This window comes from Rhagoletis pomonella, unplaced genomic scaffold (assembly GCF_013731165.1).
Source record: "Rhagoletis pomonella isolate Grant_MI unplaced genomic scaffold, Rhpom_1.0 Rhpom_scaffold_00008, whole genome shotgun sequence".
Taxonomy (NCBI): Eukaryota; Metazoa; Arthropoda; class Insecta; order Diptera; family Tephritidae; genus Rhagoletis; species Rhagoletis pomonella.
The window spans coordinates 19,358,345-19,377,433 of NW_023458562.1; the positions used below are offsets into that span (position 1 = coordinate 19,358,345).

The 19,089-nt window shown below is 35.5% G+C and overlaps 1 protein-coding gene across 1 annotated transcript in view; it reads left to right on the forward strand.

Moving 5' to 3' along the window:
- The first annotated feature begins 2,175 nt into the window (after window positions 1-2,175).
- LOC118744310 (metabotropic glutamate receptor 4) overlaps window positions 2,176-19,089 on the forward strand; it is a 47,724-nt gene continuing 30,810 nt past the window's right edge. The window contains exons 1-3 of the mRNA XM_036477225.1: window positions 2,176-2,313; window positions 8,274-8,444; window positions 11,571-11,715. Of these exons, the coding sequence (XP_036333118.1) occupies window positions 8,370-8,444; window positions 11,571-11,715 (220 nt within the window). The 5' untranslated portion in view covers window positions 2,176-2,313; window positions 8,274-8,369. The remainder of the gene's footprint in view (window positions 2,314-8,273; window positions 8,445-11,570; window positions 11,716-19,089) is intronic.

Here is a 19,089-nt window from a genome sequence, read left to right on the forward strand (position 1 = left end):
CGACTTAAAAAAATATATATATATCTACATATATATATTTCATGATCCAATGATCCGATCTAAACCAGATTAGTATGGGACCACCTCTGAGACACTAACTCTCCGATGCACGAATTTTCGAAATCGCTTGACGTGGTCCAAAGATATGCAGAAACATACATAAAAAAAATTCCGATGAACTGATAACCTCCTCTTTTTTTGGGAGTCGTTAAAAATAAACACAAAATTTTATAAATGAAAAATTAATTTCGTTCGGAAAAATATAATAAAATATTTTTTTTTTTTTAATTGGGACGGTCCAAAGTCCTTTTCGGTATATAGTTTGTTCACCATTTTTGCTTAGATTTGAGCGTTGAGTTCGAATATGCCATACAATTTTTTCCAAATTAAATTGCTCCGCCCTAATATATATATCATCACTGACTCTGGGTGAAAAATTATGAGTAGAAGATAAGCATATATTGCGAAGAAATGCACCTTGAAGGAGGTGAAACCTCGCTTTAGAGAGCCTTGATCTAAGTAAAATGTCAATGTGGAAAAATTGTTATCAAGTCTTTTCCAAAATGTATGTGGAACGATTTGCCGTCATCCCTTTTCAAATTTGGTTTGGAGGCAAACTGGCTTCGACATTGTGCCATCTTCAGTGTAATTTTTCGTTCTCTTTCAAAACTCTTGTCGCATTAAAGTTTTCTCAAAAGAAACTTTTAGCAGGACAACTATTTTATGCCTATTTCTTTAGCAAACCAAGCTTAATACCGTGAATGCATATTCTTTATCTCATAACTAATTTTCTTTGAAGGTTTCGTTCATTTCAAGCTTCACTGTGTAACTAAGGCTTGTGATCTTTTTCCGTACTGAAGACATATTTATATGCAAATAGAAATGGCCAGCCATTTTCCAAATAAGTATGCTTCTCCAAAAATTTTCATTAAGGAAACAATAAGAAAGGAGCACATTTTTCAGTACGCATCTCTAAAATGCCTTCAATGTTGGTCATGCCACATTTCAGTTGGCATCTACAGGAAATCAGAAAGGTTTTCTCTTTTTTGCAACATATTTTACGGCAAATGTAAAGCATTTAATGCTTCAAAAGAAATATAACGCAACACTAAAGTGTAATTAAAAGTCAGAATGAAAGTAGCATTCATCAGTGGCGAATGTGGAATGCAAAGGAAGAGTAGGCATAAATTGTCGGCAACAAACCTTATTGGCAGAGGGTATACAGGAACCCCTTGGCGTATGCGTAACAAGTCAGAGTGTCACAAGGACGGTCATGGCGTATGGGTAACAAGCGCGCCACCCATTCTGCAGTGGAAGTGGCGTACGAACAACAAACCGGCGCTGATGTAGGAGTTTTTGTGGGTGGTAACTAAAGCTAAATGACACTAAGGCTGCAACACTTTGCCCTAAAATACAAATGGGAAATCAGAGTCGGTCGTTGCATGTGCACCAATTTCCTATGGCGAAGCTTATAAATTTCACTACTCCATATTAATGGCCAACCAGATCGGTACAGACATGCACTTAATGCCTAGTATGTACGCAAGTATATAAATTTGTGGTATGTCAAATTAAATTCATAGTGTCTGGGCGCACTTTTAATTACATTTGTGGTTTCACATAAAACAATTTACTCTACGCCACGTTTGTATGTACTACATATAAATACATATGTACATATAAGTAAAATAAGAGAATTAACACTCGAGCTGCAATAAAACTACAACGAACTGAACTCACAAACCATAACAGAGATAACAGAAAAGTTTGAACGCATATAAAAAGTTGGTTCAACTACTATGTGAAAGTAACATACATATATGTACACACGTTTGTTAGTAAATATGTGTGTATACATAAATAAAAATTTATTTGCAAATAAAGTATTGCGTTGATGTCAAGTTCAAGGTTGTTAACCAGCTTAAGGCAGTTTATCGAACGCCAGCGCAAGGGCACTAGGAAAAACTAAATAATTTAATATGCACCAAATTTATTTAAATATGTATCTGCGGTTGAAATGTATCTGTGTGAATTCATGCGTATAATTTAATTAAGTTTTGTATTTAGCTGTGTCCAATCAAATATTTGCACTGATTGAACCGCTAGTGTTTTCTTATTTCGCGTCATGCCACTAATGAGACTGTATCATTGCTTTGACTTCTCATTACAGGATCCATTAGCAACATTGACGATGCGGAATATCATTGCAACAAAACACAAGTGCGTAAAGTCATTTCGGGTGTGGTGGGCGCTGCTTCATCGGTGACTTCTATACAAGTGGCCAATTTGCTGCGACTTTTTCGTATACCACAGGTGAGTTCATAATACAAAATCTAAAGAGGCATTCAAAGTTGGCGTTCAGGAGTGAGACAAGGAAGTATAAACGATCTGAGTCGATTTCAATAAATTTCAGTTGAGCTTATACGAATCGCTTTTCCCAGACTAACTTATCTTTCAGTTTTTTTTTCGGTAGTTATAAGGTATTTCGGATAAAGTTATCCGGTTATCAGGGTTACATTTACTTGTTAAAGTGAAGAGACAATCTTGAGTCGCCATATTGTGATGAATCTTAGATAACTTTTGCCTAAAATAGAAAAAACAGCAGATTTTTTGAAATACATAAAAATTGCTATTTTAACTGACTTCAAAAAAGAAGGAGGAGGTTATCAATTCGTCGGATTTTTTTTTTGTATGTTACCGCATAACTTTGGATGACATTAACTGATTTCTATAATTCTTTTTTTTTAAGAAAAGGTCCTACCTGACTTAGATCCGATCTTTGGCTCATGAAGAAATTAAGGGTACTCCTAAATTTTTATGTGAGAATTGAAGTCAGTTTTATTTTTTTCTAAAAAAATAATTTGTTTTTACAAAAGATGTTATGAAGCCGCGAGGGGTTATTTTGTTTTTTTTTTGTCCTTCGTAATACCACCGAATATTTGAGGCTGACCGAACATTCGGCTTCGGATTAGGTGTGCGTATTAATCGGCAATATTTTTATATTCTGCTGAATTCTCGGCTTCGGCAGGAGGTGCTGACATCACTGGTTAAAGCAAATATCTTCTACAGATACCACATGCAATTCCTATGAAGAATTGCTCAATGATTCCAAAAATCGAATTTTTTTCTATGAATAAGTTTTCGAGATATCTTCAGTATACTGTTATTCAGCTAAAAAGAAAAAAGATTGTTTCCACTTAATCACGTATATCTTACGAACAAAATGGATAATCGAAATACGAGATACTGAAAATGAAAGCTAATGAAATTCTTTATAAACATCACTTTTTGATAAGCCCGATAGTTTCTGAAAAATTAATTAATCATTCCAGAATTTTTCTTTTTGTTTTATGTACAAATAAAAAAAACAGACTTTAACAGAGGAAAAATAAGATTCTTTGTAAATTTTTTTCATGTGCGTAAAAGCCCATTCTGCTACAAAAAAAAAAATCTAGCTACTAATGAACAAAATCGATGGATAAATTAAGAAGGAATGAGTGGTCAAATGAAAATGCACAAATATTTTTTGTATGAGAAATGAGCGGGAAAGAATATTACTTATACTTATTATTATATTTGACCACTCATTCCTCTCTTATTTAGCCATCAATTTTGTTCATTAGTAGTTTGATAGAACACAAATAAAAAAATTTACAAAGAATTTTATTTTTATTTATTTTTTCGATTCCTGTTCGGTGCAGCTTCTAATATAGCGGTTGGGCCTCAGAAAGCAATTTCAAACCTACGTGTGCATTTTTGCCATGCAAAAGCTTCTCATAAAATCCATTTGGCATTTGGAGGCGGCATAAAATTGTAGGTCCCTCAATTAGTGTTCCAACATCATGATGCACACCACAAATTACAGGAGAAGCTCGGCCAAATACTTAGCAAAATATAATATAATAACAGTTCATGCCGACTAAAAACGCATCCATCTAGGCATAGAATGCAGGCTGAAACGGCAACTGCTATTCCCACCCAGTCAGTGAAAACCACCTCGAGAAAGCCACGATCAGCCCACCTTAGAAGCATTCGTAGGCAATCAAGAGAGATGACAGCCATTGCTTGACCAGCTTCGATCGCACCATAAGCCGCTTGGACTTCACCGCAGAGTTTTAGCCTTCTACTCGGTGTTTCGCTAGCACGTAGTGTGTTGGATACTTTGCAGAGATTCGACAGCCCAAACTTGTGATTTGCGGAGAGTTCCTGATAGAGTGTACTTTCACCAGTTCTTTCGTGCAACTGCGGCACATTCGTAAGTCTCTGAAGCTTGCTCTTTCTCATCTGCTTCTCGGATAGACTTGCGTAGCATAGGTGCACCCAATCAATTTTTTCATGAGTTTCCAAACACCGTCGAGGGTCTGATACTGAGCGGACTGTAGTTTTCAGGTTAGTTTAATATCACTTAAAACTCGCTAAGGGCCGTTTGTTCAATGCCCGGTTAACCCAAATCGAAAATGTCGGTAATGATCTTTAACTGGGAGGTAGTGATGAACAGACATTGAAAAACCGGCCCTAAAACGAAACTATTGCAGCTCTCTTAACTAGACATTAGCAACTACCCCGCTATTTTCCCTGCTACGCGTCAATCCAAACTTCTAATGGTACGCATTTAAGGTTTTAAAAGAGCTCAATACATCTTTGCAAAATGACCCATTGAAAGCGATAGAACCAAAATATAACCAGCACAAAAAAAGCGTGTACCTTTCTTTTGCCTAAATTCTTTACAATTTTCGTTAAGAAAAAAGAGAAATTTAAGCAGCGAAACATCGTTAAAAATATCTTAACAGCAAAAGGCGAAACAAACAGATTTTGTACCCACGTATAAACAGCTTTTATGTAAAACATTAATCCTTTTTCTACCCGCGTACAAAGAACAGTAACAGCAAAAAAGTAAAATAACCGACGCTTCAAAGTAATAAAAATGTTCAACATTTTCGCTACAAAGAAGAAAACACAGGGAAGAATATACATACATAAATAAAATATGGCAATGGCAACGTTTTTACGCTTAAAGTGTAGCTTTTTGACACCAATCACCAATACAGACACACACACACACACACACACATCCGCATAAAATGCACAATGCTTTGAATGCTCGTAAATTTCTATTAAGGGTCACTCAAACGCCATGTTGAACGCATCAAATATCTGCGAAAACTATCTACTTTTCGAGCCATACCTCTACATTGTAAAATAAAAATTTGGAATTTATCACATGCTGTCACGCTGAGTATGCTGCAACAAGAAATGATAAAGATGCTTAAATGCTATCGAATAAAAGCTGGCGCACTCACATTTATGTATGTACATATGTATATGTTTTCATGCATATTAGTTGTTGTTGTATTGAATATACCTACATATGAATGAGAGTGACAAAAAGTTAACTGGCTTCAAGCGCTCCGTCCCCGACACTAACTGGCGACTGTAAATCAAACGGAGTGTGTGGGAGTTTATGGGAATGAACCCTATTAATTTTTTATTTGTAGACTGAGCGTGTATGTGTATGTGTATGCGCATGGTGTTAATGCCCGACATTGAAGGTATTGCATGCACGCGCTGTTGTTTATGGATGCTTAAGTGATCGTACTATTTTTTTTTTTTTTAATTTTTATAAACTCCACTTATATGCAGCTGCTGGTTGTGAATTTAAAATTTTTAACATTCATTTCCATGCGTGCGTCCTGTTACAACTTTCTTTTAAAATAGAAGTTTTCGGAATTGCATTTAACCCTCCGACGTTCAGGAATTTAAAAAAGGGCCAAAATAAACAAACTGCATTTATTTTTAGTGTTTACAAGAACAGGTACACATTTTATTAAATAAATTAATATTTTTTTTTATTGCAAGCAAAAACCATTTTCCGTCGTGACAAAACATGAAGACATTTTACCTAAAAAAAAAAAAATCAAAATCTAAACAAAAACAAATTAGAGGTCAAGAGGCAAGCTAATCTCCACCAACTCACACAGGCGCTCCTGAGGTAGTTATTTATTCCCACTTCGGGAGTAGATATGACAACGTCCGACATAGTTTGCTGTGTGTTGAGAGGACGTAGCAGCGCTCAGCTCCTCTTGACAATTGACGAGGAGTTCTAGTTAACAGTTCACTCAGAGGCCAAAGACGACCATTGCGTTGGCCAAAACCTGTGTCCACATTGCTTTAATAATAATAGATCGCTATTAGAAAAAAAACTAACAATTTCTGTTGATTTTTTTATGTTAGTCGGAACCGGGTCTTGAACCCTGGAGCTGCGGAATGGCAGCGTGCACTGTTGAACACCATAACACAGCGGCCGCCTCACATTACTTTTAACAATTCTGATTTTCGATCGAATTTAAGTAGAATAGCAAACGCTAATTTAATAATGTTGGCGGAGACGTGGTGCTGTCTCAGAAATTGTAGGCGCTTTCTCCGGTGCTCTATTTACTTGCATAGAAGTGCTAAACAGATTCTACATCTTGTTTATCTCTACAGCTTCTACAAATGATAGCTAAATGACAAATGGTCCTAAGTCCTAGTAAGAAGCCGAAAATTTGTTTGAGAGCCTTGGAAAACTCCGTTCTTCTTTCATCTTGAAGTGTACTGTAGACGTAAAAGTCTTTCCACTGCTTTGAAGACTGACGAAGACAGACTGATTGTTCGAAAATTCTTTACAAGCTTGATTAATTTTTAATATTCCCCTTAATCATAATATAATTTAGTTGTGAACCGTTTGCCGGGGTTTAGAAATAACTCTGATCATCTTTGAGGCTTGAGTTTATAGCTAAGGAAGGGACTGGCCCTATAAACTATCGTTATTCCAGGTATTATTATTCAATGGATATCTTATAACATTCGGGATAATGTTAAAAGGATCTGATATGCGTTTTTCTTCTCTGATGATTTCATCGACTATTCTGCCTATCTACAACTTATAGGCATTTCTGGCATGTGATTGACTTGTCTCCTCTATATGGCCACATTCTGCAAAAAACACTAATAACCACTTCATGTGCTTTCACAATCTCAATTGCAATATTTATGTATGTAACTCAGTAAGTCAGCGTTAACGCGTTAACAGGCATCCACAAATGTCAGGGGTGACCCTAGCAGCCCTGCTGTCAATATTTCTATTTCCGGATTTGTTTATTTGAATTTCAGTTAATTTGCTAGCATTCATAATTTCTGAAAACCACCAGTTTTAGACACATGTTTGAGGATTCCGAGGAATTTTTTTATGAAAAGAAAAATATTTTTTTCTTTCCATTGCTTTAGAATGTCATCTTGCAAATGATAATGTAATTTGACCTATTGTGACTACAACAATGAGTCCCATATCGTGGGCTACTAGAAAGTTTGTTGTCTAGTTGCAGCTTCATCCAGCAAGAATGGCCTATGTGTGTTGTGTTTGTATGTATGTATGTGTACAACGACTTGTATTCAAACATTAAATTTCAATTATGACTTAATTGAATGCCTCGCGCACAACTGACAGACCAGTGAATAGTGCAAAAGTGCTGGCAACAAATCAATAGCAGAGAAATGTGTGAATAGAACAATTAAATTAATTGTGGTTTGTAAATACATATAATAACAAAAACACATATCTGCACCAGTTTTCTCATCAACGGAATTCCGTGCCACAGTTTACGCGTACCGCATTTATTGCATTTCGCAGAGTGACGAGTGAAATGGTGAAAGTAAAGCAATGATAAGAATTTCACCTTCTATTTAACTGGGCTTACGAGCATACTCTAAACCAACATTGAATATGGTGGAGTGAAACTGCGTTCATTTTTAAAATCGCTATGGCATACCGGCAAACAGCTGACTTTCTATGCCAGGAATACGGGTGCAGTGTATAATTTTCTCCCAAAAGGATTAGGTTTTGAAAAAGGACATAACTCAACTTTACATATTTTTAAGAGACCTTTTTAAGAAGCTTTTTCTTAGATTAATTAGCTAAATGTCAAGAAAAAGTTAAGAAAATATTTATCAGAGTACGTAAGCCGCAATTCAGTGCATACTGATAGTTGAGAGAAAGATGGTTTATATTTACTGCCAGCTTGTGTAATTAGCTTGTAACTTTATTAATAATTTGAAAACAAAATTTGCCGCTCAACATTGTTTTGTTATTTTTTTGTTTTAACGACAATAAGTTATCCAATCAATGACTACTTTTCTTTCGATGTCGACTTCTTCAAGTTAATCAATTTGTTTATACAATTTTACAAATTACTACCAGTTGGCCATGGTTCTTGACTACCTCCTCTTCCTCCTTCCAGGTATCTTTCTTCTCTACCAGTCCCGAGTTGAGCAACAAGCAACGCTTCGAATATTTTTCGCGTACCATTCCCTCAGATCACTACCAAGTCAAGGCGATGGTGGATATTGTGAAGCGCATGGGTTGGAGTTATGTCTCCATAATTTACGAGGAGAGCAACTATGGCATAAAGGTAAGTGCAAAATAAGCGAAATAAAAGTTTTACATGCACTCAAAGGCAGAGAGCAAGTATATGTATTTACATAAAAGTTAAGTAAAACAAAAGCGCGTTGAAGCGTTAGCGTACAATTATACGTAACTACGTAACATGTGCGTAAAAAAAATGCTGCAAGCGCGCAAGTTTACAAGTTTCTTAATTACGACTATTTTATTCTACAATCGCCAAGTTGTAATATCAACACTAACAACTTTTAATTTCCGCACGCGCAGCAAGTAAGCGCAACACATTTGCCAATTGTAATGTGGAACTTAATCAAAATAGCGCAAACTTGAGTGGGATCTTACTCTTAGGAAAACTTATTTCGCTATAAGCAAAGAGGAAAAGCTTACTATGTAAGACTCGAAAATGTTGCAAAGCTACAGGTTTTGCTGCTGCTGTTTCCTGGTTTATCTACTAACGTTTTAATTAAATTTTTCAAAGCCAGTCGTGTAATGCAAATATACTCGAAATGAGAGCTTGCAGCAATGACTTTGCCAACTGGTCCGATACCTTTTATCTCAATTTCGCCCAATTTCGGTGGACGACACTTAAAATGTATTGTAATTCCACTAATTGCACCAATGACCACTTTGAACACTTTCAACAAATAATTCTGCTGTCATTTTGCTATTCTGTTCCTTTTGAATAGTAAATATCTCGACTTGCAGTGCGGCGCTATTCTAACTACATAATTGCTGTTCATTCGCTGCCAGCGCTTCTAAAAGTGGCTGCTAAATTTAACGTAGCACTCGAGCAGAGTTGGCCACTAATTACTCTATAGGTATTTTTGAGCGCTCTCAGTGCACTTCTGTCTATTTTGCATACTTTTATATGTACAACATACTGCTGCTGCTAATGATAAAATGTCAGCAAGTGGACAGTTTCGTTCGCGAGAGATAATTAAAAATTATTCAGCAATACATATGAGCGCCTAAAAGTATTTTTTTTTTTTTTTTTAATCTAACAATGGCCATAATTTTTGGCGATTTCTTAACTAGACATTAATTTTTGATAATTTTTAAATTAGGCATAAATTTTAGTAATTTTTGAAATTAACATAAATTTTGGTAATTTCAAAACTTGAATTCAAATACTTGTTATATACCAACTGCGCATCTAATACTGCCGGTTGCAAGAAGTTAAGATTTTATTTTATTTTGAAAAGTAGTTATAAAATGTGAACAGTAAAAAGGAGACAATGACTATTCAAAAAATGGTCCACTTTTTGGTGTGCTGTTTTCTGCGACAATCGCTGACCATATTTTTAGATTTTAAAGATCTGAGATTTGGCCCACTTGTGATCGTTCATTAAAGTTCTTAAATAATCAAAAACTGCATATGCCCAGCCGTTAAATGACCAAAAATATATGTCTAGTTCTAACGGAACGAAATAATGTACAATTTTTTAATTACCAAAAAAGTAATGTCCAGTTATTTTTAAATGAAAAAAAAAATATTTATTTACCCGAACAAACAGCGAGGTTAAATTATTTCCAACTTTTCAAACTACCAAAAAATTTATGTTCAGTGCTCAACAGTCCAAGATGTATGCGCAGTTAGAAAATTGGATAAATTTTATAGCCGGTATATAGATTACCAAAAAGTCTTATCTTGCAGCTACAAAGTTTTTTTTTTAATTTTTAAATCACCAATAAAAATGTGCAAAATTTTGAAATTCCAAAAATATCTTTCCGATTTAAAACAATTTATACCAAAAAAATCCAAAGCTTTTTTCATTTAAATTTTTTAATTGCCAAAAATTTATACTTTCCAATTTACATACATGTATGTAATTTCAGTTCAAAAATTCATAAAAATGCATGCTAAATTCAATATGAGCACACATTGTTTTACATTTTTTGAAAAACCATACATTTATGTTCAGCTTTTACTTTCGAGCACTCACCTAAAAATTCTACTAGTTTTTTGTTCAAAGCCCGCGTTCGAAAAGTATTTTGTAATAAAAAATTTGGCAAAGAGAAATTTTTCTGAAAAAAATCGCCGATGCACGTACCGTTAATTTCGGGTCGTAGATTATGGATGTGGATACCGTTTTTCAGTATCAGGTCATTTTCCAAAAATATTTTCATTTTTAAAATTCTAAGTTCAACAAAGAAAAACTAAAAAAGGTAAAGCATTTTTTATAATTATTTCCATTTGTATTAAAGCCTGTACTTTTGCGAAAAAATCAAGCTACTAACGATGAAAATCTATGGATAAATAAACAACTTTTGAATGGTCAATTGAAAATGTGCAATAATTTTTGGTATGAAATAGAAGCAGGAAATAATATTGCTCATACGCCATATCGTACATGGCGATAATCTAAAAGTGTGTTTGCATTGTTCAACTTTGCATTCAACATTTGCGTTCAACTCAGCGCAGGGTTGCACGAAAAAAAGTTGAAGGGCTAAAAATATCAAGATATGAAAAAATATCAAAATATTCGCCATAAAAAGGTGTTTTCATTGTTCAACTTTGCATTCAACTTATGGTTGAACGGAATTTCAACTAATCGCTTTCAACAAAGTTGGTCGCCAGCCAACTTTTGCCATTCAACTTTTTTTTCGTGCAACCCTGCGTTGAGTTGAACGCAAATGTTGAACGCAAAGTTGAACAATGCAAACACTGCTTAACACACTCCTACATGGCGATAATCTAACACACTCCTACATGGCGTATGAGTAACATTTTCATGTTAAACTTTGAATTTGTCTTTATTGGCAATGCAAACTAAAAATTAAAATGACCCCATCTAAAAAAACGATATACATATCCATAGTCTATGCCTCAAAATTAAGTTTGCGTGTCTCGCCTTTTTTTTTTGTAATTTTTGCGTCCCTAAAGTTAATTGGAAACTTAAGATATTTACTTAAAAAATATTTACTCACGCATAGCTCTTTATTGGCCAAAAAATATACATTTCAGATCAGCTTCCTTACAAAATTAGGGTTTTGCGCGTGGGGCTATACACCTTAAGTTGCACATACCTATAACTCGAAACACATATACATACATACACACCTACTTACTACTGCTGTTTTTCTACTTTTTTAGAACTTTGAAATTCTATTCATTAATTTATTCCCTCTAATGCAGGCTTTCGAAGAGTTGGAGGAGCTTTTGTCACGTCATAATATCTGCATCGCTGTCAAGGAGAAACTTGTCAAGGATTCCGGTGTCGCCGAGGAGATTGCATATGATAATATTGTGCAAAAGCTGCTAACAAAGCCACGTGCACGAGGTGAGTAAATTTTAGCTCTGTTAGCAGAAGTGACTTGCAAAGGAAGTGTGAACGATGAATGGCAGTTGTTAAGAAGTATGAGCGAGCTCAGCGTTTTCGAAATTTATTATATTTTGCAGACGAGAATTTTTGCAAATTATTAAATTTATCAACAATTCACTGCAGTTAATTTCTATTTGGAATATAAATATAATAATAGTTCTCCGCGTCTCTTAGCTTGCTAGCCTAAAAACTCTCGCTCGCTGACGCTCGTCATTCGTTCGGTTCAGCTGGCATATGCGCTGGAAAACAAGTCTAAACCCTCCCATCAGCGTAACAGAATCATAAAGAATATCAGGGCGTAAGTTTTCTTCGCCAAAAACAAAACGAAAACGAACCTGCTTTTCCACTTCTTAAACGCTCTAAGAAAGCCTTGAATACAACGTATCTATGTAGGCCTGCTGGTAATCTATTCGACCACTATCCACGCGTAAATTCAGTATTCGTTCGCATTCACAAGTTGAAATTGAATGATTGCGCATATTTTATCCACCAAATTAATTTAGCAATTTGTTCGAAGCCTAAAAAAAAACGCTTTCAAAGCGCAACATCAATGTGCATAGCTGGGCTTCATTCAAACTTGAGTAGCGTTCAACATTCCAATACCGCTTTTCGCATCCACGCTCATATGACGCATTTAGAATGCTGATTTTCGCTGGAACTCTTAATCATTCATTCACTTATTCAGTCATTTAGTCAACCGTTTGTTTATTTGATTTACACGACGCTGAATTGAGCTGAATGACCAAAGTTGGCAAAAGCTGTTGTAAACGACCAGTTGTTGGCAGTTTTGTGCCATCAACAAGGCGGAGGCGGAGGGTTGGCTAACAAGTTTAAAAGACTCATTTAAGTTTCATGAACAATCACAGCTGCTTGAAAGCAAACAGAATTATAGCAATGTTAGAAATGCGACTAGTGTGGGGTGGCAGCATGTCGGTCGATAAAAAGGGAATGTCTACAAATAATGCTGATAGGATGATGCGGAGCGTATGCTGGGCACTGAAACTGTTACTGGAATGTTGAAAGCACATTTTTGTCGGTTATAACTAGTGATTTACTGCAAGCTAACACAAGAAAAAAATTAAGTTCATTTTGTAGGAAAATTTTAAATTTTTGGAATACAAGCTTAAGTTCCAAAGTCTATAGTAGAAAAAAAAAAACAAATTTAAACAAATTCTGTTTTACCGCAGTCATTAGCCATAACCTGCTTTAGGCATTCACAAAAATATTTAAATTTTTTCTGACATTCAAAAAACAAACATGACAAAAAACGCGCGAAAAATCACAAGTAGTGTGAAAACCCCCAATAAGTATAAATCATTTATTTTTTGTGTTTCTTACTAACCAATTTGAAGCAGCAATTTTTGATAGCACAATCTGATAATAGCTTAAATTCTGTTCTATTCCAGACGCTAGGCTTTCAACTTTTTCCTTCCTTTCTTAGCCTAGTTTATTTCCAAATACATGCAAGTCTTCTGACACTGTCTTCAACCACTTGCAAGTTGAGGGAAACATGCTTGCAGCGCATTGAATTATTCCAAAGTGAAGCACGCTTATAACTGTCCCAAAAGAATTGCGTTATTTTCTAGAACTGTACAACCATTGCGCTTATTTGCATCAAGTAGGTGCCATTCTGCTTTAGTTTCCTTTTCTTTCTCAGTGAAATATGGCGCTTTAATTTCATTTTTACGGCCGAAACTTCTTAGCCTTTCACAGCGGCAGACACCAGCGTACACCGCTTGGGTTATGAATATTTGAATAAGTAGGTATGCTGTACGTGAGACAGCCAGCTGACAATATCTATAATAAATCTCTTGAAAGTGATTTTTAATGCCCTCGGTGCTTAGGCACTCAAACGTGATATAAGTTTAGTGCATAAGAGAATAGTACATAACGCCATTTGAAATGCAAAAAGACGTAAGAAGCATCGTCGCTGAAATTCAAAAAGTTGTAACGAATAAAAAATTCAAATTCAGTTTTTGATTGATATGATGAATTTCATCGAATAACAACTCCCACATCATTTAATGAAAAATATTTAAAAAAAATTTTAGTTACGACTTTTTCCATTTCAGCTGCGAAGTTGTTACGTCTTTTTGCATTGCAGGTGCAGATATGTACATCCAATAAATGTTGCTCATACGACATGTTGGCCGGAATGCAAATTTTAGCAAGTTGTTGTAAAAGGAAAATGCACTGCTCCAAAGTATCGGAGCAACTTGTGTCTAGTGGTGCAAAAGCGGCAAGATCTAGTAGTTTCTTTTATTTAGTAAAATCAGACAAGAAACAAATTCTTTAACCATTTTTAGGTAAATTTAATTCTAAAAGTGCATACGGTTTGCAATATACTTAATAAAACGTACGTATGTACATACTAAAGTGCATATACATATATGTACATAAATAATGCACACAGTAAACGACTCAGCATGTGACTTGATAAATGAGTTGGAAGTGCCATCCCTGGTTGCTCTTAGCAGTGAGAGGAGTTGAAAAATTAAAAAAAAATCGCTATTACCAACAATTTGCAGTAGCCAAGCGTCAGAACATGCCAACCATGGCAGCAGACTCACAAGTCAGAAATTGAAAAATGAAAATTTTAAATACACACACATACATATGCAAGTATGTAGGTACATTAGAGTGGTTCAAAGTGTTTTTCAGGCACGTTGTGAAAAATAGTTAGTCAAATTTTAAGATTTTTGAAATTCCTGTAAAATTGTTCGCTGGGTTGGGTTGGAGAAATATACATTTTCGATCATAAAGTATATATTTCAACAATTTTGTAGCATTTATACGCCAAAAAGTATTTTCCCTGAATATAATATAGTGAAAACTTCAAAGACCCGGTGGCACGGTTAAGTATTAACCGATTTCAAAATTAAAAAACAGTAGTCAATATTTTCGGTATTCTTAAGTTCTGGGGGTTGGCAGCGTGAAAATTTCAAAAAGTTGATTTTCCTGCGTATTTTTAGACCACCCTAACGTGCATATGTATGTACATAAGAAAAAATAACTGTAAAAGCAGAGTAAAAACTAAGACACAAGAATGGAAAAACACTAAATGTTTGCAAATGATTTATGTCAGAAAGTGGACAGCTGGGAAAAACAGATAACCACAAAATGGTATGAAAATGCACCGAAATTGCTAAGTAAGAATGTCACTTGAGATTGCAGTAAACTCAATTGGTTGGGTACGCCAAAAATATTAAATTTCTTCTCCATGCTTTATTCACTTGTCTATGCACTCTATCCGGTCTGCTGGGCCTAACTTAGGTTTTACAGCACACACAAAAGTTTTTTTTTTGTTTTGACAAAAAATAAAGTCACTTTTTATATATCAGATTCTGTGTACGTATGTATACATGGGAAAGTAAAAAAAAATAATGCGCACGTTTACCCAATTTTAAATTCAAAACCTTTCACACTCAATCCTTGTGTAATAAATCAATTTTGAAGCGCTCCGTTCACACATGTCTGCTGGCATCAGGGCCAATCATTGAACAAAAAATGAGAAGTAAAAAAGTAGCACATTCAAATTCACTTTCAATTCATTCACAATCATCTACATACATATGTTTGCCAGTGCTTTCCTGCATACGCCTACATATCAGTTTTTTTATATTCGTTTAAGCAACAGAATCACTTATCAGAGCATAGTTGAGTAACAAATGCGGCAACGATAAGGCATTTATTGAAATTTTTTTGTTTGTTACTATGCGAAGTGAGTTCGCATTAAATTAAATACAAAAAAAAAATAATATTTTTTTTCTGACTATTATTCATGTTCAAAGAATAACTATAGCATTCGTACGCTTAAAAGAAAATACATGGGTACATATGTATGTAGGTCTGCACTCGCAAATCACTTCATCATTTTATATCCTCACACCATTCCGCGCCCGCACTGCAACGCATATAAAACTTGTCGTAAATGAATCTGCAATTCGTTTGTTTGCTCATTCATTTCAATCACAGTATTTTCTCCTTTTTTTACCTAGCAACCTCTTAGTTTTAAAATGCAAGAAAGTAAAATTTGAAATGAATTCAGTAGAAATGCCAAGCAAATCAGAAATTCCATTTATTACCTTTAGTATGACTGACATGCATTGAGTGAGTCAAATTGGTCATGTCAATGACAAAAAGAATGTCCTAGCATGAAAAATTGCTACTCTTGACAACTGTAAAATATCGAAGATACGGCGAGCAGACAGTAGCGGTAGCAAATTTTACACATACGTGTAATGAATGGGAAAGTAAAAAAATAAAAAATAAAAATTAAAAAAAAAAACAAAATGCAATCAAAAGTAAGGTTAAATGCGCTCCAGCTATGGAAAGACCTCATATTCGGACATGAAAAGGTCCTTCTAACTCACTGGATAACCTACAACAACTAGATTATACTACTCCTCTAGTCTGTTTAGACAACAATCCTAGAGAGAAACGCATGAGAAGCTGGCAGATGGTTCCAAGCTAAATAAAAGAGTGCGTACCGGGATTTGTTCTAGTGAACTCGCGTTAAACCTCAGCTTTCGCTTACCGGAACATTGTACAGTTTTCTCAGCAGAGCTAAATGCCTTAATAGCAACAGATCAGTGGCTAACAACCGCCGCCCCTCCAGAACGCCATATCGTTATTTATTCTGACAGCCAGGCAATCTAAAGCCTAACGGATCAACGTCCAAAGTAGCTATTGAATACAGAGAGACTCTCAACCTGCTGGCATCAAAATGTTGCTTGACTATTTTGTGGGTCCCCGAACACAGAGACCTTCCTAGCTGGCAAGCAGTGGGACGTATATATCCGAAGTCAATTCTGCCTTAAGTTTTCGACATAAATACCTCTAGCTTTTTGAAAATACAGAACTCGTCGAACAGGTAGATGCCAAATGGGCCGTAGAAATCGCCTGCCATCCTAGATACTAGGCCAAAAATTTATGTAAAACGTTCTATGGCTATCACTCTGCTGGGCCGCTGTTCTCCCAGTTTAGTAGTCGGCGTTCGAACATTCTCTATGCCACTTTCCAAAAGGCACACAACCACTTCTTCAACCAGTACTTTTTAGACCTGAAATCGGCGAATATTCTCAATATTCTGTCCTAAATAGAACCCACTCGGTGGTTAAACCACTAAAAGCTAATTTCTCGAATAGGTTTTAAGATTTATCTGATTTTAAACGAAAATTTTGTTCTGAAAAAGTGTGTTTAAATTTTAAAACCTACATGAGAAAACGGCACTGAGGGTGAGAGAGCTTCTGGCAGTGGAATTACAATGTATTGCTTTCATATTCTGCGCTGTGCGAGTCACTCTCACCTGCCCTAAGAGAGGAAATTTTAAAATTAATGCGAGTAGAAGAAGCTAAGCAGCTTAGATTTTGATATTGATTTATAACTAATGATTTTTTTCTAAGTCCATAAAAAGGTTAAAAATACTGAAAATGCATATTTTTTATGTTTTCATTTTACACGAAAATTCGCAACTCTTTTTACAAACAATACAAAAATTGCTACCTGAACATGGGATTGTATCTATACATATCGAATTCATATTGAATTCGGATCGCAACATCTGCTTTTTCTAAATTATTTGCCTTTATATCTTAATCCCGAAAGATGTCCAGCAATATTGGGTATCAATATCAATTTGTTTGCATAAAATCCCTGGAGTCGGATTTTAGTAATTTAATCATCTAGGTAAGAAAGGATTTTATTTTAGTTGTAGCACGCATTGTACTCATTTATTATTTCTCTAATGCGCCTCCAGCCTCAAGTAATTTGAAATCTTTGCCTTTGTATACAGATATGTAATAAAGCGTAGCGCGCAAAAGGGTTCAAACGTAAAAATATAAATGTACGAATACGGTGAAAGTACATCGATATGAACGCACAGACTTTTCTGCCACCTTGTTGCCACCTCCACACGCGGCTTGACTTTTAACAGCTTGATGTTGATTTATGTTGAAAAATTAGCCCTCTAGCTCCTTTTTTTATTTCATTTTCGCGCATTTACCCTTTTTTGATTGACTACATACATATCTCTGGCTCCAATTTTTTCGATTATCACTTCCTTTTTCGTACAAATATGTATGCACGAAACATATGGCTTTAAGAATCAAGCCAAAAGCGCAGGTAACACTAAAAAGGTTAAAGGTAAAAGTTCGATAAAGGTTCACTGGGGCGTATGATTGATAATAATTACAATGCTCTTCATGCCGCAGAGACTGTGTGCGGGTTGAAATTTACAATCGACATAAGAATGTGTGCCACCTGCAGGAAATTATTGTGGAGCGCGGTTCAGCAGAAAGGCAATCTTTTTTATTGCTTGATTGTAGGCCGAAGAAGGAAAGGTGATGCAAAGTTTCCAATAACTCTCTACAAAGGCGGTAATTTCGCAAATTGCTTTAAAGTTTCCCCATAGAATGCATAAAGCTTAAAAGTTATGACTCATTTTGAAGTCTCTGATTGCAAAAAAAACACTGCTGGCATATGTACACTTTCAAAGACTTTCAAGTTGAAAATTTCCTACCTTTAGTTCGCAAGTATTCGAAGCAATATAAGATACATTTTTAAACGCAAAGTATTTATCGTTTTTTTCTTTTTGATTTCTCTACTTCACAAATTTCATCCACTTACTGAATTTTCTTACCTCCATACAACTTTGTATATAAATACATACATATTTGTCGTTGCAGAGTGCCAAGAAGTAGGCCATATTTTGCGCCCGAAGCCAAAGTTGATAGCCATCAAGCACATGTGTCACACACTTTTCATGTGCCATCAACACCTCTTTCCGGCTAGCACATTCACATTTCAAGCGTAACATAGTTAACCCACTTCCTGGCTTGATGGGTTGCAAATCGCAAGAAAGCGCACTGTTTAGTCGTCGAAAAGGTAGAAAGCTAAATTTTCTTGACACACTTTTGGCTTACACGCGCGAGCATAACATTAGAAATTCCTTTTTTTTTTATAGAAGCCTAAATTTGACGCTTCGTGGCACACAAATGTGGCAGCATTTTTGGAGCAGCAGTATGCAGCCAAGCGAAAATGCGCCCTTAAATATGCGCCGCTTTTTTGGCATCGTTCTAACGCAAGCCGACGAAAGTACGCCAAAGCGATTTGTGAATTTCAACAGGCTGTTCGCCAAGGGAAAAACATCTGATTTATGTAAAGCCACACAACTTAGGCAAAGCGTGTTTGTGCTGTGTCGCCATTGACAACTAGTTCTCCTGCATTCTATGGAGCTTTTTATAAAGTCAGTTCGCATGCTGAGAAACGAAGCTGCAGCAAAAGTTTATCGCCTTGAACAAATTTGTACATTTTGTTTGGCTTCAAATGCTT